Below are 26,262 nucleotides of genomic sequence, written 5' to 3'. Positions count from 1 at the left end.
CGGCCTGGCTTCCCACACCTAGTGAGAAATGGTAGCATCTCAGAAGTTTGCAGCTGTTTTCTTTAAGAAGGAAGTCGATTAAAAACTTAAAGGGGTGTTCTAAGCAGAATTCTGAAGTGGGAAATAACCTTTCATAACTGAATCCCCTGGACCTTTATATGGGTACTGTACTTTGTATTTTCATTCAGACTTTGTTGTGATAGACAGATAGGGCTATTCAGTGTGAAAATAATGCCTTATTCCACTCTGTGGGCAGCAGGACTTCTGTGACAGCTGGAACTATTTCTAAAGTAACTGTAGGGAAAGCAGTAGCTGTTTCGTTTAAATCAATCCATATCTGAAGCCAGTTTTGTTTCTTTGCACATATAGATTGTTTTATTAATTACTGCACAAAGATTACTGATTTGTAAGCATGCAGAGAATAATTTCATAATTTTCTTTGCCCACCAGCTTATCGGAGATTGTTTTTGGGGAAGGAGGTATGTTCTGGGATCATGTTGGAAAACCCGTCGCTCTTGCAGAACAAAAAATGGAGCCAACAGCATGGAAGTTAGCCATCCTTGAAATAATAAACATACCACTGTTGTTTGTTGATAAATACGGGCTTTACTGTCACCTACAGCCTGTTTTCAGATACAATTTTTTTTTTTCTGTAAAACTGATCCTAACAAGGGCCTTACACACAACCTCACTGGATTTTCATTGTGGAGAGCTTGCTGGATTTGTTTGATAGGCGTATTTTTTGCCGTTTTCAGAGTTCCATTAAGCATGCTGGTCTCACCAGTTTTAGTTCTAGTTTTAGTCTACTAAAAAGGTAGAGCAGCTATGATTAGACAGACTCAGTTGGGTCTGAGTCACAGACTGCTGTTGCCCAGCAGTAGAATGATGTAGTTTTTTATGAGCAGAGACCATGAGAGCACACTTCCAAATTTATTTTGTGTTTACTGTTGGTATGACTTCAGTTCTTGGTTTGCATACTGATGTTTAGGACCTCTGCCTATGTTTTGCTCAACACTGGAGACTTGGAGGTCGATAACCCTCAGCTGTACCTGAAAACAAATGTGTCAGTATACACCCCTCCTAATTGCTGTGTTTTAGCTATTAAAGTCATCTGATTGTAGGTCGCACTGAACTCAGTAAGAAGAGTTAAATGTTTGAGTTAACCTCTTGCCACTTAGCCCATGGGGAAATATAAACTTCTGTTTTTTCCAGCTTTGTTCAGTCTCCGTACTGCATTCTCAGTTTTAAGGCCTGGAGTGCTGTCAGCTTCAGGATAAGAAAAATGGGGCTCCAGTAGCTCTTTACAGCTTTTAAGTATGATTCAGTTTCTAGAGTTTTTTAATGATGTAGTCCTCAGGTGCTGTAATTAAAGAAATAGGGCATTAATGAAATAATGTTGTGGTGATTCTGATGACTCAGTCTTTTCTTCTGGCATTTAGAAATCCATCGGTCGTAGTTTGATCTGTCTTCCAACAATGGAGCCCAGGCTTTGCAATTTCAGTTAACATCAAGGGACTCCTGTGTGCAGGTTTATATGGGAATGCATTGTTGCTGACTCAAGAGTTTGGTCTCTTTTTGCATTTTACAGATAACCAGGGTGCTCTCATAAAGGTCTGTAAGTGTACCTTTACCAAAGGCTGATTAAAGCAGCACTTATTAAATTAAAAGCTGAGTTTACTATTACCTTTTTATGTATATATATATATTTTTACGATAAAAGTGATCAGATTAAGCACTTTGGTAATTCTGTTGTAATGCATTACTTCTGTTACATTGCCATCAAGTATGGTACGCAGTATTGACAGGGGAGCCGCTTGCTGCTGGTGGCTGTGAAAAAGAATTGTGTTTCCTTCCCTCCTTTGTGTACATTCCAGCTCATTCTTAACTGCCTTTCTGTGGCCAGAATAAATCTTTGTATGGCCACTTGGTAAACTTAGACAAGAACTAGGGTAGCTGAATGTCTTTTTCTTTTATTTTTTTTCTTCTTCTTCCTAGACAGGTCAGGGATGCATCTTGCTGTAGACCACATGAATGTTTCTGTTGCCACAGGCAAGAGCTAGAACAAGTGGCTAAAGGGCTGTGGTATGGCAGCCAGTTGTCCTAGCTGCAGTGGTTCTTTCACCATGGTCTTGGTCTGGTGAAATGGTATTTTTGGTGAAATGCCTAACTTCTTTTTAGGAAATTTTTGACTAATTTTTGTTTCACCTTAGTACATGTAACAAAATAGAGTAATCAAATAGCTGTACTCCTCTCACATTGCAAGATGTGTTTACATGTACGTTATTTGAAAATAAATGAGAGCTGCTCATCGTGAGTAAACAGAGCTCTATTCTCCATCACCTGAAGAATCTGAGTAATCAGATGTGCATGCAACGAGCATTACAATAGTCCAGTTCAGAGGTAACTAAACTGGTAATGTAGACTGTGGCTGGTTTAACTTTGCTTTCCGAGGTGAACCAGGCCAAAATGCATTTAATTTTGGCTTCGCTGCTGCTAGTACTAGTTAAGTCTTCATAGTAGAAAGAGAGGGACCCTTCTGAAAGCAGCTTGTCCCCATGGTAAGAGCTGAAACTTGCTGGACAGTATAAAAGGAACTGTGTACAGTTACCATATTGCTTAACCTGGTGCATCAGTGAGGTAAGATGACTTGGAAACCTTGTATATACAGCCTAAAGGAAGCAGGAGGAAGTGGGTTTTGGCAATATTTTGAACTTCAGCAGAGATAGTTTGAAAATAAAGTCCAGTCCAAATGAGACCAGTAGCAAAACTGGGGAAACTGGAAATTAGGAAGCCAAAGAGATGTAGCCAAAAGTCAGTTGCAGGTAACAAAACCAGTCTCTTTTGCTGTCAAAAGGGAAGGCTTCTGAATTTTGCTGTGTTAAATGTAAAAAGAACAAGGTAAGGAGGGCTAGGGTATTTATAGAGGAGATAAATGACCTGTGAAGGGGATAAGTTGATTTGCCAAAACATAAATGAAGTCAGTCATAACCAATTAGTCTTAGTGTTAAAACAACCATTAATGACCCTTACTACCTTGTAATATGAGCATAAAATTCCATATTATGGGAATTGTCTGTATATGCCAAGAAGGAATACAGGATGGCAGATTTCAGGAAGGTGTGGTTTTGAATCCTGAATGTTTAATTTAATCGGAGTTTTTTATCAGAGGCTATAAAGGAAAGTTAGTGATGGTGTGAGAACTAGATATGGGACAAGAAATGCAGCATAGGAAGAAGGGTGAATTTTCACTGTGATGTGGTTACTGTCACTTGTAGTTCAGTGCCTAAGAAATGAGGAAATGAACTTACAAACTTTTCAGATGATGCAGTTTACTTGGAAGTTTCTACATTTTTGAGATTTTAAGTTGCTGTAAGACTGGTTTAAATTTAAACATTGAAAGCTGAGGATAAGAAAGGGCAGGGCTTAATGCTCACTGTTCAGGATGGACAGGAATCTGGGAGGTGACATCTCCCCATTCTCCCCCCTCCCCCCACCCAGTTCAGTGCTGTGATCAGTCTTATTCAGCGTTTCCATTGCTCTTGTGGCATAAGAAATGCACACAGTAATTCCGAAGTTTTTGAGTGGCAATGGGCTGCCTCAGGTAATGATACTGGTGCTGAAGATTTCCAGAAGGACTTCTTAGAAGCTTCAATATAGCTGTATGTATTATTATATGTCTGGGTGGTTGGGAATAATCGAACTGTGATTGCATGAAACTGAATTTAGGGCTGGCAGTTGCAGTGTGGAGATAATGATTTTAGACAGCTGTCGGTGCTAATTCTAAGATCTTTCCTGTTTGCAGCAGCAGCCAAAAAAAGCCACCACCAATGTTATGCATCATCAGGGTGTTGAAAACAGGATAGAGGGTGTTGCTGCATGGTCCTGGAAGCTTTGGGGCACTCACATTTGGAATACTGCATGCAGTTTTGGTCTCCCCATCTTGAGGAGTGTATGTAATGGAGATACAGAAGATACAGAAGAGGTCTCTACTAAAAACAGCTAGGGAACTGAGCAGCTGTTTTGCAAGGACCGCTGGAAAGGCTGGAATGTTTCGATTTGGGAATGAGAAGGCTGGAGGGTAGATGACTGTTTACAGAGCTGGGAAAGCCATAGATGAGGTGAATGTGCAGCAGTAACTCCAAATTCTGCAGTATTAGAGTCAGTGGCAGCAGATGAAGTGGGTAGGTGATTGATTTAAAGCAGATGGACAATGCAGTGAGCTTCTAGAACTTGGTTCTCTGGGGAATTGTGGAAGCAGTTAGCATCAGTGAGTTTAAAAAGAGGTTAAACAAACGCACAACTGAGCCACAGACAAATACTAAAGGGAATGGACTCTAATGTCCCTACTCCAACAGCTGGGAATGCTGGGAAGACACAAAAGGTATGCACGGTAGGCTTATATCGTCTCTCTTGCTAACACTTGCTGTTGCCGGGGCGGAGGTAGTGTTAGATGGATTGTTCGTCAGACCTAGAAGGGCAATTTTTATGTCGCAGTTATGAGCATGAGGAAGAACATTCCTAAAATGAGCAAGAAAAGGATGGTAAACCATACTGAAGTATACAGAGTATCCCCTTCCTTGGGATGTTGTTCTGTACATTTTGTCAACAAGCATTCTACTAGAAATGTGACAGTTGCTTCAAAATTACTGATGTGCTGCTTAGCTGTGGCAATGATGAGGAAGGTCAGCTACGACTTGGAAAATACTGCTGCACAGAACATGCTCTGCTAAACCAGCTATTCAGAAGCATCGAGTCTCCTTTTTAAAGGACTTAACGAAGAATCTTTCAAACTCTAGCTCGTAAGTGACTTGGAGGATCAAAATTTAGTTCAGGTGAATAAAAAGATTTGAAAAGGAAAATGAGTTTATTGGCAAACGAAAAGTTTACTATTTTGCATACTGTAACCATTGTCCATTATAGCTTCAGGTTTGTTTTATTCAGGCTCATGCATGTTAGCTTAATAACCTTATAGAATATTGCTTATTGGTGTGTGGCATGAAGCAGAAAGCTGACTTCCAGACACCAGGTTCTTGGAAGTTAATTGAATTATGACTTTAAATTACTGTTCAAGGGGAAAAAACAAGCCAGACATAGCATAGTGCCCTAGTTCATTACATGATTTTGCTAGTCTTTTCTAAACCTATTAAAAACACTCTATATATTCTTTGATTTGACTCAAGTACAAAGGGGGGGGAAAATCTGGGTTGTCCTGGTTTAGGTCTTTACCAGCTTTAGTTAACTCAGCAACCCGCTTCCAAATTATGTTGGGTGCCAGAGTTCAGCCAACCTGAATGTAAATATTTCTGTCTCTAAAGCAGGCATATGGCTGCAGGAAATAAAATCCTGTACTAATAAACGTAATAGTTTCTTATCTCATGATCACTGTAACATTTCAAATTAAAGGGATAACAGTAAACAAAGGTAAGTGGAGGTGGGTAGAATTACAGTGTTGGTTTGTACTGTCTGTGCTTGTAACTTTTTCTTTCTTTGGAATGGCTAATTTTTAGCCTTACGGCTTCTGATAACTGCAGTGATTTTTCTCCTTAGTTCTTGAATTTCCAGTGAAAGTACATGAAGTCTAGCCAACCATGAAGTATTCATGGAGGAAAAAAAATCTTCCAGGCTAAAACCCTTCTTCCAGTACAGTAGAAATGGTTTTGGAGATTATGGTTTCTTTGGTAATGCCATAAAGTAGTCATCTGAATTTGAAAAACACAAGTTAAATATGCATTGTGAAAGTATACCTCAATTCCGAAAGCTAGCTGTGAGAGCTTGCTTAAACTTGCTTATTTAGTGTTGCTCATTGTACATCTGTGTCACTGTGAATGTGTTATCTTCATGGGGCTAATAAGCTATCAGAGCAAAAATCTCTTGAAAAATTGCTGTTCAAATTGAGGTTTTTATACTGTGATAGTACTGAGTGAGTTTCAGATGTCACAGTGCTGAACGAAGTTTAGTGTATTTTTTTTAAAAAAAGACATTTTCTGAATTACCAGATTTCAAGAATTCTGAATCTAAATAAATGGCCCTTTTCTTCTTTTCACATTTGTTCTGTTTTTGTGCAGGTCCCCATGCTGAAACCGCCAGTGGATGCCAGAATTTGCAGTGTGGTTTTCGGGCCTGCTGCCGCTCTGGCGAATGACCGCTGACTTCTGATCTTTCAGTCTACTTCATTTAGCTGAGCAGGCTTCCTTTCATGCACTTTACTTACAGTTCGCATCTTGTGTTAACAATCTTTGGAGTGAGATTTGTTATACTAGCCTGACCCTGCCCACAACTTCAACATCTTAATTATGAGTGTACTGTACAGTGTTGTAACAATCTCACAATCTCATTTGGTTTGAAGGGTATTGGGTTTTGTTCTACTTAATTTGGGGAAGATGGGAAAACATTCTTTTTTTTTTTTAATGCCACTTTCTTCCAAGTTTGGCACTTAAATATACTTTACTGGATTATTTTGTGTTAAGTGAATGGTTTTTTATTTTGAATCCATAAGTACAACATAAAGCTCTGCAGAGAATTGGAAATGTATTGTTTGCATTTGGGTAACAGTTATACATCTTTAGGAGCCTTGTTTCTTCCCCTTTCCTCTCATCCTGAAGTCATTCTTTATATTTCAAAATTAGGGAAATTCCCACCTTCCTTTTGCATTTGGTTTTGTATTTGGGCTTGAGAGACATACTCAAATAAAACATTCCCACCAATTAAAAAAAAGTATGTAGCAGTTGAATATATGTGCTTTTAAGGTGTGATAGCCAGGCGTACCATGCCAATAGGCTGCAGAGGGTGGGTGGGTGGGCGGGCATATGGTGGTTGCAGAGCTGTGAACCTTGCAATATGTGGGGGTGGGGGGTGTTTCGGGTTTTTTTGTTCCCATGATTGTGTTAAATGCATTTTTGAAACAGCTTCCAAGGAAGTCAGTTTTCATTCATATCAAATCCGTGGAGGACAACAAGATGTTTTCCCTGTTGCTTTGATTTTTATAAAAGACCCCTTACTAAACAGCAGAGACTAGCAGGGAGGCAAAGAATCCATTGTTGGGCTAAGTGAAAGCTGTGGTAGGAAGACAAAGCGAGTTATGTATGAGTAGTGCACGAGTGTGTGGGTGGCAAGGGGAAGAGCCTATGGCAAGAGGAAGTGTCTATTGCAGCCCCTGTGAAGTTGCAAAGGTTAATGGCCACCTGCTCATGAGCGACGCAGTTGCAGGTGCTTTTTTTCCTGGGCAAAGGAGGGGTAGGTGGCAACTCTGTAAAGGCAGGCAGTTTGGTATTTTGTTGGGGTTTTTTTTTTCCCCCCATCCTGTGTAATTTTGAAGGCAGGCAATATGTCATTCTTACCCGTTTCAGTAATTGGATAAATTCTTTTGAGTAGTATTTATTTAGGACAGCAGTCAGGGTGTGTGGGAAGTCAGCTTGCAGGTGTAGTGGAGACTACAATAAAAGGCATGTTTTGAGAGCATCTTGCTCCCACTAATACCGAAGAGTATTAAGGTAAGAAAAATACTAGTGAATGTGGAGTTGGTGCAGAGTTGGCTGTTCGTGCTTAACAGCTGCGTGTGATCTAGAGGCAGAATGTATAGTGCTCAGCTGGAAGCCTGCAGAAGAGGTATAAAAGGATACCATTATTCCAGCAACTGTTGCTTCAAGTAAGATGCATTAAATTTACTTCAGCGCCCAAAGGTTAGAGTAGACACACGGCTGTTCTTGCAGTGCTGAGGCAAGATGGGTGCCGTAACAAGGTACACAGTGGGCTTTCTTGTATTTGCCCTTTCAGAACACTGGCTTCTGCGGCTGGGAAGGTGCAGCTAGTGGTCCTCCTCCTTGCTGCTAGGTGGTGGTTTCTGTGCAGACTGGTAGAGACAGCTGAGGACTGAATCGGCTGCAGAAAATTCTGTTCGCTTACATGGTGTTTCTTCTACACCCTTCTCTGAAGGCGAGCTGGACTAAAGTGGGGAGATGTCATCAATGTTGTTCAGCAAGGCATCATGTGATGACAATGTAGCTACTCCTTTCTGCTGGATGTTTACAGAGCGGAACCTGTGGCAACAACCCTAGGCTCTAAGCCAAAGGTTTTGGTTCTAGAATTCATTGGACTGAATCTGGTTTGGAGTTAAGCTCAAGAATAATCTTAACTTTGGTAAATTCTGATGCTTGTTCTTCCTAAGCTCACCACACGATCACTTTCACTTGGAAGAGTTTGATTAGCAAGATAACTGCAGTAAATGCAGTGTATTTATATTGATATTAAGTTAACACCACTATTTTCATACTAATATGCAAATTTGATTTGTACTAAGCTGTTCTTTCAATAATCTTTTACTAGGGTAACTTGCAGATGGAGTATGAAATCCTTAAAGTGGTTTGAAGTCTTCTATAAAATGAATTGGCCTCCACTTAAGTTTTGGTATAAATATTTATTAAATTCTCTTGTCTTTAACTTCTAAAGAAAACATTGTTTTACACCTCTAAATGGTGCTAGCATTATACAGACGCTAAGCATAGAATAGCAGATGAAGAAGCCTCTTAAAAATTGAAGTATGGCCTTCACTTGACGGCTCCTTGGTGCATAAAATTTGTTTATGGATAAACAGTCCTGATCTTGATTCAGGAATTAAGGTACTGGAAAACTGTTAAGTATTTGTATTTGCCAGTATCTTTGAAGAAGGTCTGTAGGTAAAATAAAGTGACTAGCTAAAAACATAGTCTTCAAGGCACAATTCCAGGAACCAGCTTTCACCTGAAGATAAGGCAGCTGAACTCTCTGCCGTTTTACTCTGCACTGTCACTGTATCACCATCACACTGGACACATGTAATGCTTTTAGGAGTGTCACGTGCCATAGGGAGCTTTAAAATAGTGTATAAACACCACCTATTAGTACTGGAACTTTAAGCTGTCAGTCTCTTCCTTAACAGTAATAAGTTAGTATCTTCAGTGGTTGCAGGGTGAATAAAGCTCATGTGTTTGCAGCTACTAAAAATCAGGTTGTCACGTGGTTTTTAAAATCCTTGGGCTACCTCAAAGCAGCAGTGGGAGAAATCTGTTATATTTACCCCTACATAAGCAAATTTCTTCAGGTATTCTGACTGGTCTATACTACCTATTTCGAACAAGAGAAGCAACATAAATCCATACAGAGAGAATATTTTGGGGATAAGCATGAATATACACGGCTAGAGCAAATTCAACATTAGAAATATCAATTGTATGAACTCCAGTGCTGTGTACAGCTTCTATTAAAGGTCTTACTTCAGAAAATGGCATATGAATAGGAAATCCGGAGACCTGGGGAAAAGAAAGGGAAAAACACATAAGGTAAGAAAAAGTAAAGGCACCTGAATAAATATCTAGTTTTAAAAATCTGGTTTACTGTCCATGTAAATTTATCTTTTTCTATTGCTGGCCTGGAGAGATGCAATAAAAAAAGCATATTTTGTATTGTAATACCACCTCCTGATCTCATATACTTCAGGCAAGCTTCTGACACTTTTCCTCTTTGGTCTGGGTTAAGTTTGGAGTAAAGATGTTTAGAAATCAACTAAAATAAAGTTATATTAATGAACACATAAGAGGCAGAAAAGCAGCAAAGTTACGCTGTTAACTGGTTTTATTCATTGTGTTTTCCTGTCTGCACTGGCTAGGGATTTGAGGTGGCAGATGTCTCCTGCCCATACAGTAAGTTCAACAGGAACTGAAACCTCAGCTCATTTTGAGTGTTGCTATAGTTGTGTACAGTATTGCCACCTTGTGTGTTTTACTAGAAGAGCAGAAGGACCTAACCTTGAGAATAGCCTGGAGGAAGAACAGAGGAGTACACTGGTGGCTGCAGGGAACACTTAAGTAAGTAATCTGTCTTTAAATAGAGTGGAGCAGAGAACTGAAGTGTGGGCTCTTACACCTGTAAGTAGACTGTGTAGCACTACTTGGCATGAGTGCCAGGTTCTTGCTGACCAGACCTGAGAGCTAATGCACCAATCAACCCGTAAGCAGCCAGTGCTAGGAGACTGCACTTCTGTGTGTTGGAAGTAGTGACTGTTGTGTTACAGCAATACTGCAAGACCAGTGCAGCCAGTTTATCTTTACATTCTTAGCTTTATGTTCACCAAAGTTTTTATCTTCAACATCTACAAATGAAATAAGATATATTCTCACTCCTTCACTTTGTAAATGTTACATTGGTTTATCTTTGGTATAAAAACTCTTGTGGTTTTTTGGTAGTAGAGGAAATAAGTAGCCTAGGATGCTCTTCTGTATCACAGAGTAGTGACGCTAAATCCTAGGGATTTAGATTAGAATCCTAATTCTATGCACAAGACATACATGTTCACAACTGTACCCTGTAATCTCCTAGCTGCTTTTGGAGCTCTGCCTGATGGTCATCTTCTACATTTTTGCCTTGGTTTTGTTCCAGCAGTGGCAAAAAGTTACGTAGGGTAGAGGTGCAGTATCTGTTCCAGCGAGTTAGGTGCCTTGGTCTCCATTCCATAATCTTCTCTTTTAATATTTTTTCAATTCTGCAATAAAGAGATTGATTATTACAGTCCTAGTATTTAACTGGGCATCTGAACTGATCTCCATTAATGCACTTGGTATAGATTATGGGGGCACAGAAATGACCTCAGTTAATTTACCGCTAACAAAAAGCAATGCTGACATAGCTATATGGTGCCTGCATGGTCAGTAGCAGAATGAGAGGCCAGGGGCTTACAACCAATTTCAGGTTACACCCTCTCCTCTCATCCCTCTCCAGCATTTTGCTTATTAAGAAATGGTAAAGCAATGATTGACCAGTTCGTTCCATCTGGCAGTCTTTTATTACAGAGAATTAAAAAAAGTCCTATGAACTACAGCTCCTGATTTTTTGGTTTTTTTTTTTTAGGCTGTCCCCCAATTCCTAGCATTCAGAGCAGGTTCTTCGGATGGAGCATACTCATACCTAGAGTGATCAGTACTGACAGCATTTGTTCTGGAGATAGAATTACCTGGCTTGTAGTTCCACTGCAGCAGCCTTGTCTGAATGCTGATAAACCAATTCTTCAGGCTTGCAATAAATGAAACAAATATTAAAATGTGCAATCTTTTCTAGCTGTACAACATAACTAAAGTTACAGACTTGCATGATGGTACTTGCATGAGTTCACAATTATGCTAAAATAACAGATTTAGTAGAGACATGATAAGACATTAACTAGATGTTTGTGTATCATGCTGTGGTTTGGGTTTTTTTCCCTGGTAAACCTCAACTGCTTATAGCTGTGATGAACTAGAAAAATTACTGTTTGTTTACTAAGAATGTGCATACAGCTTGAAATAACACCTTTCTGGCTGTAAGATAAAAGTTGGCATTTCCTTTATAGTACCAAGCTACTACTTCAGGTATGCTTGTGTTATTTGTCCTATTTACTTCACTGTTGTCCTGAGCTCTCACTTACTCTTACATGAATAGTGAGAGGACAACAGCTGTGCATTCAATCTGTATAAAAATGAATACTGCAAAGTATTTGGTGTTTTTTTTTTTTTTTTAAGGAATACCTGGGAAAATTTTTTTAAATCCAATGCTATTACATAAATACTTTTTACCACAGACGTCCAAAGAACTTAAGTCTCTGCTTCTTTATACTAAGTCTGTGATCTCTCAACCTCTCAAAATGACTTGGTAATGGATCCATCAATACCTGAACACTGTGGAGACCAGGGTAGGGCAAGCTTCTTGAAAAGAAAGACTTCCAGTGTTTTGTTCTGCTGATGTCAAAATTTATCCGTACTGGGGCATCATACTCTTGCATATTAAACCAAATCTACAAGAAAGCAAGTATGTTTTAACCATCAGCATATAATCTCAGGTATGGAACACATTCCACTTCCATGGCAGTACGATACTATATAATCTTGACCTGTGGCAACTACCAGTATGAGTTGATGTGGAACAAGGCAATCTTGTATAGTCACAGCTGATGTCAACTTCTGCATTCTTGCATCAAAAGGGATGCTGCTGGCCTTGTGCTTCTGAGTACGGATGGAGACCAGGGTATGAACAGAAGTACTGTCTGCAGTTGGCAACTCTTCCAGATGAATCTTGTTCTCCTGTATCTCCTTCTCAGTGCCTCATCTACTGTGCACCATGGCAGTTTTTATGATTTCAGGAACTTTCTGCCTTTACCATTGCTTCATCATTGCACGGTGTTGGGTTACCATATACTCTAGAGTTTCTTCAGCTGTCCTGAGCTGCACTTCCACCCCTCTGGATTGCTACACAAGTATTTTCTGAATTCTGGCAAAATTCTTCCACCAGCCCAGCGCTGTGCAGCTGTGATACCTGGTGGCCTGCTGCACCTCCAGCACCACTGCTATTTCAGTCTTACAATGCAGAATATAAGTAGCTATTGCAAATACACATGGCTCCTCCATGTGTTTTATCATCAAGAGGAACCTATTTCTTGCATGCCTCTTCTTTACAGACGTTCAGTTTGGTTTGTGTTTGATCTTAGTCTGAAGCATGCAAGTGTTGTAGGCTTCTTGTTCAAAACAACCTTTAAATAACTACTGCTAAGGCTGCAAAATGTACCAATTAATAGTGACCTTTTGTAATTGATCGTTCTGCGTACAGGCTATGTGACACAACATAGCTGTTTTTTCCAGGGTTGGATATGAATGAAGTGCTATCACTCTGCTAGCAGCACACCTGCTCAGAGTCACATCTAGACTGGAATGTGTTGCCTTGAAAGACATTGTTGAGCTCTGTAGTTCTAGGTTAGCTGATAAGCTTGTCAGTGCAGAAGTCTTTAGTTGCTTCTTCCAGCCATTAGATTACGTTTTTCTTAACTGTAAGTTTAGTACTACAAAAAAAACCCCACCAAAACCATCCACCCAAACCAACTCAACCGTTCCCCAGAATGCTTTCAATGACAGAACTGACACTTTAAAAATAAATATACTTTAGAATATTAAATTCTCATCCAAAGTCAGGATTTGTGTTTAGAATAAAACACCAGAAGACTGAAAACCAAAACTTACAAGTATGACACTTCAAATTACTTTTCCAGGTATGTTTTCAACACAGAAAATAACGTTTGCTGTGTTTCAGTACAAAATGCAAGCCTGACTCACTGTTTCCTTATAGTGTTTCAAAAAAACCCTGAGGCATAAACGTCTAAACTTCCAGTTCATTCAAATAAAACCTAGGGTTCTCTTTCTTTTCACTCTGGTTTTAAACTCACCTTCAATCTTTCACACATCTCTGCCTTGCTGTCAGGGCCCCAGAAGCTGTGAGGGTTTGCTTCCAGACAAGTCGGGAACCTGCCCAGGGTTTCTGGTGCAGCTGTGCCCAGTTCTGTGGCTTTTGATTCACTTGCCCAGAGCTGTGCAGCTCTTACAACACCTTCTCTCCTCTCCCCGCCTGCTGTCTCACAGAGGGTTTCCAGCCGCACAATGAATAATATAGCGTGAACGTGCACTAGTATTACTTGTATTTTATCGCAGATAAATAGGAGGACTTAACACCAGGCAGAAAATCAATGTGGTTTTTGTGCCCTGTAGTGCCAGGTCTATGTTCTGCACACTGAACCATTCAGGGCTGTGCCTTCCGTTATGTGTGCAACTCAAGTGACCACTTCCAGTGTGCTTCATTTTTCAATTTGCAGATTAAATGTAACTATTAGCTTTGCTGAATTACTATGCCTCAGCTAAACAGTGATAAACTTAGGCTATCCAAGTTGGAAAATAGGTAAGTAGAACCCAGTAATGAAAACTATTACAAATGAGAATCATGATCCACCTAAATGCTGCTTAAAAAAGAAATCTTTCGTAATTTAAGTATTTAAAGTAGCTGAAAAGCCTATTTAAGATTAAATAAAATCACTAACATGACAGCCTAAACGTAGTTACATTAATGAACGAATCATGTATAAGGTAAAGAAAAATACCAAGTTACCAGCTCTTAGTGTATAGAACTGCGACAAGACTAGGTACACTTACATTATCACAGCTGATCAGACAGTACACATTTTGTAAGGGGCAGAAAGTATCATACTGCCCATAAAAACATCCAGTACTGGGATTCCAGATTACATATTGGCTTTGTTCCAAAGTTAATACATATGCAGTTGGTCCCTAGGAAAAAATAATAATAAAAATAGTATGAGAAAGATGGTTTAGAACTGGCTACAAAGACGGTATGCTTTGTATTGTTTGGAATATAACATTTTTACTATTGAGATGAATAGTACTTTTTGGGGCAAACTGACTGGAAGAATTTACAGGTTCATTACAATTCAACCAACTAACACACAATAGTGTGCTCTCTGTGTCTTACATGGCAATGTCAGACATACACAGCCCCCAGCCATTCCTGAAAGTCGAGGTGGTTCAGCTGCAAACTGATACAGAATTCCGCATACAGGCATGTTTAATGTATGCCACTTCAGTATCAGCATGTCCTGCTTGGCTACTGCCACAGCTTTTATCCACGGGCAACCTATGGGTTGAAGGACTGCTGCCTAGGCAGCGCAATTTGTGCCTTATCCATCCATCAGCCTTCTCTCATAAGGAACTTCCCAGCTCTCTCTTTATATTCTCTAACAGGAATCCCTAAATTGGTCACCTATTTTCCTGTTACCTCCTACCTTTTCCAGGTACCTTGAAATACCTGGAATAATCCTCCTCCTGACAGCATGCATAAACTGAATGCTTGAAGTACTACAATCTCCATCTGATTTTTGAGTGGAAGGAATCTACCTGAGTACCTGTTCCTGCCACTGTGGTACCTCAGAATGTGCTGAAGAGACTAGTTTGGACCAGACTTTTACCAAAATTCTGTTCAGCAAAACTTTCACATGTGTTTCATTTGAGATACTAATGGTGGAAATTTGCATTATAAACAGCCTTGCCATCTCTTTGAAAAAAGCAGTACCGGTTACTTGGAAATCTAAGTGCTTCCCTGACAACAAATGCATCTCCAAAGAGGCAAAACATCGAAATGGTTTAGTTCTTAGCCAGTCTAAGACGGATTGCTGCCACAGCAGGCTCACAGCAATGACCAGGTACATAGCAGTCCAAGGGAAAGCAAACTGCATAGCCTGCCTGCGTCACAGGAGGCAGATGAAGATTGCCTTGTCGAGCCTGAACAAATCTGTTATTGCTCCAGCTGCACCTTTGCCATCAGCTGGAGAGAGTAAGAATCCTCTCCTGCCACCTCTCAACCTTTACCCAATCCCACCCAAATGCTGTCACAGTCTGTGTATCCACAACTGCGACACTGTGAATGGACTGTCTCCATTACCCAGATACACCACGTATATAGCTCAAGTCCAGTCCAGGTTTACAGATGCTTGGTAGTATACTATGAGGATGACAGCTACAACCAGATTAACTGTAAAAACATGGCTCCAGGAAAAAAAACAGATGACATTCACACTAAGATATACTTTCAATTTATTTTTTTTTCCTTCTCTCTGAAAAGAATCAGTTCCAGCAGAACCAATGTGAAGATAACTTCCTGGAAATACGTGCCAGCAAGAAAAAATTCTACCCCACTGCTGGGAACCAAAGACTTCACAGAATAAAAGTTAATATACAGACCAAATGAAGAAATCCTCTTACCTCAGGAATAGCATTTCCAATGATAAGCCAGGCTTTTTTCCCCATACCAAGAAAATAATTACACAAAAGCACAGCATGTTCTTCTTCATCTCCCGCCAGAAGATAAAGAAATTGCTAATTAAGGTTAAAAAAAAAAAAAAGAGAAAAGAAAAAAGTCTTTCTATGCAGTTATCAACTGTGTTTTCAACTGACAACATTTAATAATGTTCCTTAACACTTCTGAAGCAAGAGTCCTCTCAGATCTTTGCAACTGATCTTTTTTGTTTATCAGGCAATGCTTCAACATGCAGGATGAAGAGTGAATGCTGTGAAGATACATGATGCAGATCTGAGACTTTACCACAGGAACCAGGGTCTTTGTCTTTTGAGTTATTCTGAATTTTGCAGAAAAGTTCTGAGATGGTAAAAAACTGTGATTAACTTAATGTCTGCTGTTACTCTATAGATGACAGGATTTATTTCTATGTGATGGAGAAAGCTAAATATACCATTATTTTTGCTGACATTACATGCAATGTTTTTTTCTGTAGTTTCTTGGAACTACAATGATACATTTTAAGTCTAGTTTTAAAGTCTCCATCAGTTAGCATCCTTTCACTTGTGCATGACTAGCCATTTTAGATTGTTTTATAACTGGAAAACAACAGGAAAAGCTTAAAACCCTAAGCATTCTTAGGGTGAATAATTTGCAAGCTATCAAAGATCAGGATTAACAACTTTTCTCAAGCTTTGGTCCTCATTCTTTGAAATAAATGGCTCATAAAGAAAAACAGTCCTCAGAATAATAGAATCACAGGATAATTTAGGTCTGAAGGGACCTCAGGAGCTCATTTAGTACGGTCTCTCCCTGAAAGCAGGGGCTGCTAGGATGTTACATCATATTCAAGAGGATAAAGAACTTCTGTTTAATGCATTACTTACGTCTGACGTACTCCATAAATCACAAATTCCAGCAAATGACACACTGTCTGGCAAAAAAGGAATCAAAGCAACGTATCGAGCCACCAATTCCTGCAAGAAAACAAAACAGAGCAAGTGACTCCTTTGTTTCATGACAGACAAATCTAAGAGTAGTAGTATTATACCAGATGTGAAACATGTTGCTGTTTCCACAGGTATCAGTGACAAAACACTGACTAACCTCATTAGTGTAGCACCTAGCTCATTTTAGAACTTGCAGCAAAGACTGATGATTTACTCCCATTGAGGTTTGGTGTAACTCTTTTTTAAAGGACAATACTCATTAATATACCTATTTTTTTCCAGAGAGGGCAGATACCCTTTCCCAGCATCATTACGGATAGAATTAGTGTGTATCACATGTAAGTCATTACTGCTTTATTTTGTATCTCCAGTTTTTTCCTTTACAAAAAGCATAGCCATACAGCAGACACATAAAAATGGTATGTGCCTACATGCATATGCATGGGCACATGCACGTGCAAACACACGTTCTGAAATCGACATCCCAGAAACTTCACTATCTTTTCTAAGTACTTACTGCTGCTGTTTGAGAACTATTTGGGACAGCATCAAGAAGCTCCTGTGGTGGATTCAGAGGTTTGATATATCTGGTAATAAAAACTGTCTTCCCACTGAGGTCAATCACCGTTGTTAGGCATTGGCGGCTTGGAAACATTGATGTACATTCAGCTTCATACTTTTCTGCTGCCTGGAGCAATTTCTCATCTTCTTGGGTATCAAACTTCAAAAGACAGTAGAATTTATACAAAAATAAGTTTATTTATAGTTTGGGCTTAAGTCTTTACTGTATTTGGCCTTATTTCAGTGTAAAATTCTTTCCTAATAGCACTTTGAACTTGCCTTGGAATAGATACTTCAGCTCTCAGACACGTAGAAAGGTCAAGGTAATGGAAAACCAAGCAATTTGCATTTACTTATGAATGCACATAATCACCTGTACCTACAAGCTGTCTTTATTAAAGCACTGAAAACATAGTAAAAGTTATGGCCAAGTGAAACTGCAGGGATGCGTGTGTAACACCACATATTAATTCAAAGGTAGACAATTATGGTTAGGTACCAGTCCTGTGTGCTATTCACATAGCACTCCATCAAAGCCACAACTGAGGTTATTCACAAAATCCCAGTAATTCTTACATAAATAACAATTTAGTAATTCTTATATAAACAACTGCAACAACCTTGCACAATGCCAACATATTTGAAGAGAAGTTCCAAGTAATTTTTAGACGAATCCTTATAATTCAGTTGTCAGAAAATTCTCGTGTTTTTAGATGAGATCTTCCAAAAGGAAGTCTAGGCCTCAAAAATCACATATTAATTATATAACAATGACAATTATTTACTCATATGTCACTTAAGATGTCATCTCTTAAAGGTATTGGGATCAGTCAAAATAGTTTTTTTTAATCTCCTTAGAATCCCTTGTGTATATTCTGGTGATGCTGAGAATAAAAGCTCATCCTTCACAATATTTTTGTTCAAAATACACCACTTTTTGTCATTTTTTTTTACCCTCTTCTCAAACTAACCAGAGGTGGAACAGCTCGGCACTGCCCTGTAGCTAGACCTCAAAGTCTAGCAGAGAAGGCAGACACTGGTGATTCTTCTCAACCGTAATTAACAGCTGAAATGTACAGCCTCTCGCATTTTGTAAATTTAAATGTAGTAATTCACTGCAAGCATTGCTGACAAATAAACAGCTACTATGTCAGAGTCAAGTACTGCAAAGTGCAAAAAGATTGCTGAATAGCACAAAACCAAGCTAAATCTTAAACGGGGAACAACATATCTCTTGATTTAATTTATTAATATTGTACCTTCTTAAGCATTTCATTCATCTATATAGAGATTCAGGAAGGACAGCAGGAAAGAGAGGAAAAATAGGTAAGCAAACAAAAAAAGTGTCATAAAATTAAACTAAAACTAAGCTTAGCATCCTAAACCAGTACAAGAATATTTCAAACAACTGCAGCAGGAATGGCTAGTAATAGCAACAAAGGACAGCAAAATATTTAGTTAATTTTTGTCATTTTATCCCAAACACTTTCTGTAAGTAGTATATCTGTTGCATTTGGGGAGTTGCAGCACAGAATTATAACTTTTTCAGTCACAGTGAGTGTCACAGTTAAGCACATGTCACTTTAGTAGTGTTTTTATATACTGATTACCTAAGATAGAACAGTCTCTTAATGAATTTGGTCCTGCTTTACTTAGTTTCCTCTAACATGAAATTATATTTTATTGTTTTCTATCTATATTGCTTTGAAAGAAATGTACATGATTTTCAAATAATCCAATGTTTGCTGAAGAAATAATTTGGTTTGCCTTACTATCCAAGGTAAATAAATCATCTGCTGCTAAGTAAAATTTTCATAGGATTAGAAAAATCTCTAATTCAGAGTGAACAAAAATCTGGCAAAGCTCCTGTTGATTTATTCATCACAACTGTGTTTTCCATTGTTCTTCAGATTTTAGAGAAAAGGTCTTCTGTGCCAACAGTTTTCTTACCTCAGCAAGATTTTCCTTATTCCTGGTTTTACTTTGAACATGCTTCAGTGCCAATGCATATTTTGTGGTATGGTTTAGCTTTCATGGAATTACAGAACAGCCCAGGTCAGAAAGGAGCTCGTAAGGTCCAGCCTTTTGTGGGGAAGGGAGCCTAGATGAGATTATCTAGCACCCTGTCCAATAGCATCTTGAAAACCTCCAGTGACAGGGATTCTACCGTGTCCCTGGGGAGACTGAGTGAATAATTGCTCTTGCTGTAAAATATTTCTTTCTTATATTGAGATAAAACTTCTCCAGCTGCAACTTGTACCCACTGCCCCTTGTCTTCTCAGTGTGGCTCCTTGTGAGGAGAAGCTTTGACATGTAGTATTTCTTGTTACTTAACAACAGGATTAATTTCCTGTGTTGGGATTTACTGTGCTTTGATTCTTTGCTGCATCTTCAGAATGGAAAGTACCTCAGTCTCTTTCCGGTTCTTTATGTCTGAGTTTTGGCAAGGGGCAGTTAGCTCCTATCTTCATAGTTGAAACGGAAGAGAACTTACATCAGGAAGGTCTATGACTTTAATAAAATAGACTGTATTTTCCCCTCTGAAGTGTTCAGATAAATTCTAAATTTAGCTACCAAACTGCACCATTTTACTAAGCATTAATATAACACACAACCTTTTCGTAACTAAGCATCGAACTGCATGTATGCAAGAAAATCTGAACTTTGTTCATTATTTAAAGAGGTCAACATTTGCAACATATAGTCCATAATATTTTAATATTCTAATATATATTATAATAATCTAACCCCTTATTTGATTTTCTATGATTTTTCTCTTGAATCACTACTGGATACAGGTCTTTCTATAAACAGAGATCTGTTTCCTTACAAATTCAGTATATCTTTTCCCCAGCAACTAACTACTGTATGTGAAAATGAAGACTATGAAACTCTTGAGTAAGGTCTCATCTATTAAAGGTGCTTCAAGGCTGTTAAGTTTATATTTACAGTTTCAAGTCCTCATAATAAACTTATAATTCAAACTAATTCACTTTTAAAGGTATCCATGAATGTAATTTATTTTCTTTATTTTCAACAGTACTGAATAGTAACAATTGCCACAGTATTGCATGAGAGCAAGAAACATAGGACTTGGTAGTTTCCAAGTCCATAATTTAACAGGAAAAAGGGTTATTAGAACACATCATGCAATTTTATATTTATTCTGAATTGGAAAAGAATGAACCGCTGCTGTTTGTGCATGAAAAACATACATCTTTGCTGAATGGATCTCAAAATCACTACATAATGTTATGCAGAATAGCAAGCAGTGTATGCATTTTAACTACACGTTGTTGTTAGTGTAAGGCACTTATGGTAATGTAAACTAAATAAATAAAAAAAAGAGATTCTATTTAGAAATAATTATCTTCAAGATCTGGAGGGATGCATGAAACCATAAATAATAAATGCTGCATTTGAATAGTATAAACATAGAAGCAAGAAAATACTGTGTTTGCACCTGCCACCTCGTTTTTGTTCACTGTTCACCAATACTTACATGAATACTTTATTGTTTACAGAAGAAAATGGGAAAATTATATGCTCACAGATAATGAATGCAAATTTGCTTTCTGTTATACTGGAACTAGATATCCTGGTGAAAGTTACTTCTTATGCATTAAGTATCCATCTAACTTAATGGTACATCCAATTAAATTGAACTGAGCTAAAAGAAATAATGAAGTAAAACACTCAGAATTTGTATTAATGTCCTTCTGTACTTGTATTCATGTCCTTTGGTACACTAAGCATACCTATTTATATGCATCTCAAGGACTGCACTACTGGAAACAAAAAGCAAGAATATGATGAATTACTGATTAGTTACCTTCTCTCTGACTGGCTCTCCAGGAATGAGCTGTGGTTCAATGGTAATGAACAGTGTTATATATGAGCCCTCACTCAGATTTCGCACAGAATCATAACCTCTCTCGATTCCCAGGTTCTTTTCTTTGCTGTAGCCAAGGAGGACTGGAGGAATATTCACCTTAAATGTACCATCAATCTACAAAATATACAAATACCCCTTATTAGAAGCAAAAAAAGCAAGATTCCTTCTCAAATACATTTGCTACTTGTATTAAAATATTTCATTCCTTTGATTTCTTTATTACTCTGAATTACAAAACAATAAAATGAGAGAATATGACAAATATACTGATTAACTGTGGGGAAATATGAGGCATCTTGTTAAATGTATTAATTACAACTGGATTTCAGTCTCTTGCATATTACAGACACCAGTATTTAATGAAATGGAAATCATACACACTAGTTCTTAGAGAAAGAAGGAGTGCTAGCCTTCCACTGTTTTCCTTTCAAACAGCAATCTCCGCGTGGCCCTATTTACTGGCAAAATTGACAAAGTGGCAAAGCAAAAGTTGCAGGACTATGCTTCTGAAAGAAGCATCACAGCAACAGGTTTTTGCCTACGTTCGAGTGGTGTGGGAATGATGCTCCAGCATCTCACAAATGGACGCCCTTCCATGCAGAAGCTGCTGACATTTCTTGGGTGCAACTGGAACTGGGCCCATTCAGCCAGCTTCCGCAGGGAAGGGTGCTCCGATAGACTCACCAGCCCGTTGTACCTCCCTCTGCCATGACAAATGGAAGGCAAGTCTTTCTGAAAGGTTGTCAGGCAAGAGATGGCATGCCCCAGACTTGCTCAGGCAGACGAGTCTCAACAGTGAAAGTACATAACTTTTCTCTTAAAGTGAGCAGATTAACTGCCTGATTTGGGCAGAATTCAGGTAACTGCCATCAGGAAGGGTATCTTTTAGTGGATGTGAGAGATGAACAGATGACTCACTGGGCTGGCTCATCAAACGTTTAAGAACAAAATTAAGTTTTGATGAGGAGAAAACTCCAAATACAGAATTCCTGCTGCAGCATAGAACAGGATGAAGAAATGCTCCATTTGCTACTGAAATTTAATTGCTAGATGCACCTTGATATAATCACTGGACTGACCAGGGGTTTTCAAATTCAGTAAGAAATCCTGTTCAAATGAAAAGAATCTCTAATGCCGGGAAGATCTTTGCGGGCACTTGCACCATGCTTAGGGAATCACAAATTTCAGCACCTCCTCCAAGAGAGCCAAGAGTGCATCGGACAGGAATCCTGGAGCTACTATGGTTCCACAACAGAAAGACTGATACACCAACAAGAATTGTGAAGAACAGAGGTTGATGTTAGTACTGGTAATCCTCAAAGGTGGATTATAGGCTGTGTCCTTCGCTACATAGTGGTAAGTAGCCTGTTAAAATGTCTAAATATGCCCAATAAGTCTCTCAGGACTGTGAGCAGACACACTTCTCAGGTGAATTTAATGCACTCAGCATGGCACATTTCCCTAAAAATAGTGTAAAGTATCTTGTTCTTTCTTGTTTGTTGACTTGTTGACCTATAACAACAGTGGTCAAATTATGTGACATTGTCTGCACAGGAAGGCCAAAGATTCATGAAAAGGCAGCTAGACCTTCTTACTATTTACATTTCCTTTGAAGTCAATGAAAGCTTCATTCTACAGGGCACCAAAACCCTCAATCACCTGAATTCATTGATTAACCTCCCAAGATGAAGACAGCATATTATTAATGATCTAGCAGAAGCAAGTGGACTAGCACTGGTTAATCATACACGGTCCAAAGTTTCTCAGCAACAACAAGAACTCCATGTTTTCTTGAATCCTGTGACAATTATGTTCAGTCATGCCTTGCAAATGGAAAGCCCAAGAAAACCACTCTGAACTCCAAGCACTGCACTTAAATTAAGATTCCTACAGACTTATCCTCCACCCAAAGAATCCAGGAGGCTCACAGTATGTCTTAAAGCCCTTACAGTTCTGAGAAGTGCCCCATATAGCCAGAGAAGAGCAAATTAATGTGTCATTAGGTATGCAACTGATGTCAGAAACTTCATGAAGAAAGACACTGAGACTTTTGTCATATGATGACTTGATCTACACATGAAAGCAACTGCCCTGCAGAAAAATAATATGATAAGATTTTTGATATGAAATAATGAGTCCCAAGTCCAAAATATGCCTTTCTGATACAAAGAACTGCATGTTTTACTATTACTCCCATGACTAACTATTGATTTCTCTTGAAGAAAGCTTCTCTTGAAAAGTTCTAAAAATGGAAAAAAGAAGGGACTGGGAGAGGCAAAGGTAAAAATCTGTGAAAAAAGAAGTTAGGTCAGGTTTCTTATCACCTATCTAGGTGATATTCCTATTCCTAGTTCATCTATCTAGGCTTTGCGATACCAGAGATCTCAAAAGTTCCTGACAAAACCATTGAAAGAATTTGCACTTTTAACCTCATTACTGAAGGAAGCCAGGCTGCACTGTCAGTGTAGAAGTACGTTCGTTTACCTCTTCTCCCTTCAAAATGTTGAACTTACTGACAAATACTCACCAAATTTGACAAAAAACATGTTTCAAAAAACATTTGCAAACAATTCCATAAAAATAACAAGTACAGAGAACATCATTAATTCTGGCATTCATTATATGCCCCTTCCATTCTGTAGTTTTGTATTTTAAGATATTTACTCCAAGGTATTAACACTTACCCTGGCTTGAAAATATACGGTAGTAAATGGAATCTTAACACATCCCAGCCAGCGTCTCTCAACACGAGTGCAGATTCCATTTCCTCTTTCATGATCATCCTATTAAAAAGTTGCCCAACATAAGACTTTGTCAGACAGCTTCATTTCCTTTAATTCAATCAACAATTTAATCAAGGCATTAATAAAAATTCTGTGGTTTAGTAATTTACTATAAATATCAGTTCAATTACTAGTACAGCAATGATTATTCTGCATGCCTTTCAAGCATGCCAGATGCTGAACAAATACAAGAACATCACTATCCATGATACAATGCGCTTGCACTTCAGGGTTCAAGTAACGTATAACCTGTGATGGACAACTCATAAATCTGACAAGAAGTCCACAAGAGTCTTCTCAGACAAAGTAAACCAAGCTCTGGTCTTCTAATGAAATATTTTACTAGTATTTTAAAAAGCTTTAGAAGGCAAAATTGGAAGAAAATCTAATTAAACCATGTGGAACGGAAGCATTGTTTTCATGTGTATTGTCTATCAGGGATTTCCCAATCTAGTATGATCTGCCTACAAGTTATTTAAAAAAAATAAAATAATCTCTAATGGCTAGAGTGACATCTGAGTTTTGAGACTGTATCTTTCTTCCTTCTGCTTCATCAAATACCATTTCACTTTTAGGACAGAATTCTGTTTTTGGTGAAATGTGTGCATTATTTATTTTTGGGTTATATTTTCAAGAATGTTGAGTGCTGCTATTTTTGTGTGTGCTAAATTGACTAGGAAAGCTTTCAAGGTTTCAACAGGGGAAGGAGTTATGCCAACACTGACAGCTAACAAAAATTTCTTGTTACTAGGACTTGCAATTTTTATCTCATTCCAAAAAACTATTCTATACAACCAAAAGATGTTGGTTTGTTTTATTTTTTCATTAAACAACTTGTAAAAAAGGATGAGACAGAGCATAAAAAGATAGTTAATAAAAAATACAGTAACTGGAATTGTTAATTTGGAATTTAGTAAAAAATACTGGTAAGTTTAGGAAGAACAGAATTCAGATTACAATTCATATTTTGCCTCTCAATTTTAGTATCTCCAATCATTAAATATCAGTAAAACAGATTACATACACATGTTCAATCTACCAGTAGATTATATAGTACAAGATTAATTTATACAAAGGTTAACACTATAAAGATTGCTCCCTCTAAGAATATTGCAGTATTGATGAGTCATAAAATCATAAGGAATGAAAAAACAGAGGAAAAAAAGAGGCACAAGAGGGTGAAAGCCATTACATGGAGAAGTCTTATTCTGTCAACTTCAAAAAGCTTGTAATACTCTGTAACATACACTGTCATTCAGTTATGAACTCACCTCTACAGCATCAAGAAGTACTTCATCAAAAACGTTAATAAAGATTTCATCCTTCACTGACTGCAAACTATGGGTGCTGTAGTCACCATTAGGAGCTCTGAAAAGGTTAAATAAACCAAAAAAGTGATTTGAACAGAGCAGGAAAATGTGAATAAATCTGCATGCTCAAATTAAATTATTATTACTCAGAAATAATTTTGTTTCATTTTGCCATACCTAAATGGAAGCTCAAGTTCCTCATTCCAGTTGGGGTTTGGACCTTCTGCTGTTGTTGTCCGGCAGACTGTTCGCTGAAAAGAAACTTCTACAAAAGGACGGACTAAAACCTATAAATAGGGATCAAAACAAAGGAAAAAGACCTTTATAAAAATTCATCAGAACGTATCAAATTACACATTTGCATTTATTATTTATTTACAAATTGTACTTAGGAAAATAAACATATACTTTGTGGAGATCAGGCTGGTCCACACCAAATAAAACTTTAATACACCTTAAATATTGCATTTCCTAGGCTTCTAAGCATTTATGAAGCTTTTAAAAATATTTTCTATGTCAGTGTTTCCAAATGGTTATGTGTATTCAGAATATTTGACATATTTATATATACCAGCAAAACCACATTTTCTCCTGAGACTGGGAAAGTTACTGGCTACCTAATCAAAGGTAACTGAAACAGAACATGTGATCCAGACACCAGTGGAAAAAAGTGCACTGGTGCCCTCTTATCTGTAATCCAAGGAGCCTACCGCTATAATCCTGGTTTGTCTCTGAAACTGGCTCCTATTACAGATAAACAACGTCTACTACACACAACAAACCCCTAAATGTGATTAAAAATGACTTAATGGAGCATTTCACTAACATGCAAATGCATATGGCAGAATCTTTTCTACATTTCAAAAAGCTAATTTTGAAGGAAAATCATAAGCAGCAAAACCCCCTGAAAGGCTTCCCTCTTCATTCAGAGGGATGCTGAATTTAATTCTCAATAGCAAGTAAACGTAGTTTCAGTATCAGCCGTAAGAATGGCTGTGCTGGCTTAGACTATGAATGCACTGGGCTCAAAACTCAGGCTCTGAAAATGGCCAGCAGTAGGCACACACAGAAGAGCCAGAACAGAGCAAGCATACGTATCTTCTCCTATTACTCCTTCCAGGCTTCAGCATTTT

At 38.2% G+C, this 26,262-nt stretch overlaps 2 protein-coding genes across 5 annotated transcripts in view; one reads left to right on the top strand and one right to left on the bottom strand.

The window, feature by feature from the left end:
* The window catches only part of FBXL5 (F-box and leucine rich repeat protein 5), a 35,549-nt gene extending 28,845 nt beyond the window's left edge, over nucleotides 1-6,704 (top strand). The window contains exon 11 of one of the 2 annotated variants that reach the window (XM_040594397.1): nucleotides 6,066-6,704. In XM_040594397.1, the coding sequence (XP_040450331.1) occupies nucleotides 6,066-6,142 (77 nt within the window). In that variant the 3' untranslated portion in view covers nucleotides 6,143-6,704. Of the gene's footprint in view, nucleotides 1-450; nucleotides 5,965-6,065 lie in introns of those variants that run through there. The other variant, XM_040594386.1, reaches the window with a different exon arrangement.
* CC2D2A (coiled-coil and C2 domain containing 2A) overlaps nucleotides 6,062-26,262 on the bottom strand; it is a 66,506-nt gene continuing 46,305 nt past the window's right edge. For 2 of the 3 annotated variants that reach the window (XM_040594354.1, XM_040594373.1), the window contains 13 exons: nucleotides 25,307-25,416; nucleotides 25,091-25,187; nucleotides 23,721-23,819; nucleotides 20,974-21,150; nucleotides 18,401-18,421; nucleotides 17,098-17,301; nucleotides 16,518-16,607; nucleotides 15,597-15,710; nucleotides 13,974-14,108; nucleotides 11,675-11,797; nucleotides 10,982-11,040; nucleotides 10,336-10,513; nucleotides 6,062-9,284 (listed from right to left, as the gene is read on the bottom strand). In XM_040594354.1, coding sequence (XP_040450288.1) covers nucleotides 9,096-9,284; nucleotides 10,336-10,513; nucleotides 10,982-11,040; nucleotides 11,675-11,797; nucleotides 13,974-14,108; nucleotides 15,597-15,710; nucleotides 16,518-16,607; nucleotides 17,098-17,301; nucleotides 18,401-18,421; nucleotides 20,974-21,150; nucleotides 23,721-23,819; nucleotides 25,091-25,187; nucleotides 25,307-25,416 — 1,596 coding nt within the window. In that variant the 3' untranslated portion in view covers nucleotides 6,062-9,095. The remainder of the gene's footprint in view (nucleotides 9,285-10,335; nucleotides 10,514-10,981; nucleotides 11,041-11,674; nucleotides 11,798-13,973; nucleotides 14,109-15,596; nucleotides 15,711-16,517; nucleotides 16,608-17,097; nucleotides 17,302-18,400; nucleotides 18,422-20,973; nucleotides 21,151-23,720; nucleotides 23,820-25,090; nucleotides 25,188-25,306; nucleotides 25,417-26,262) is intronic. The other variant, XM_040594364.1, reaches the window with a different exon arrangement.

This window comes from Falco naumanni, chromosome 1 (assembly GCF_017639655.2).
Source record: "Falco naumanni isolate bFalNau1 chromosome 1, bFalNau1.pat, whole genome shotgun sequence".
NCBI lineage: Eukaryota > Metazoa > Chordata > Aves > Falconiformes > Falconidae > Falco > Falco naumanni.
The sequence above is the reverse complement of the archived record's forward strand: the minus strand, read 5'-3'. Positions and strand labels throughout refer to the sequence as shown.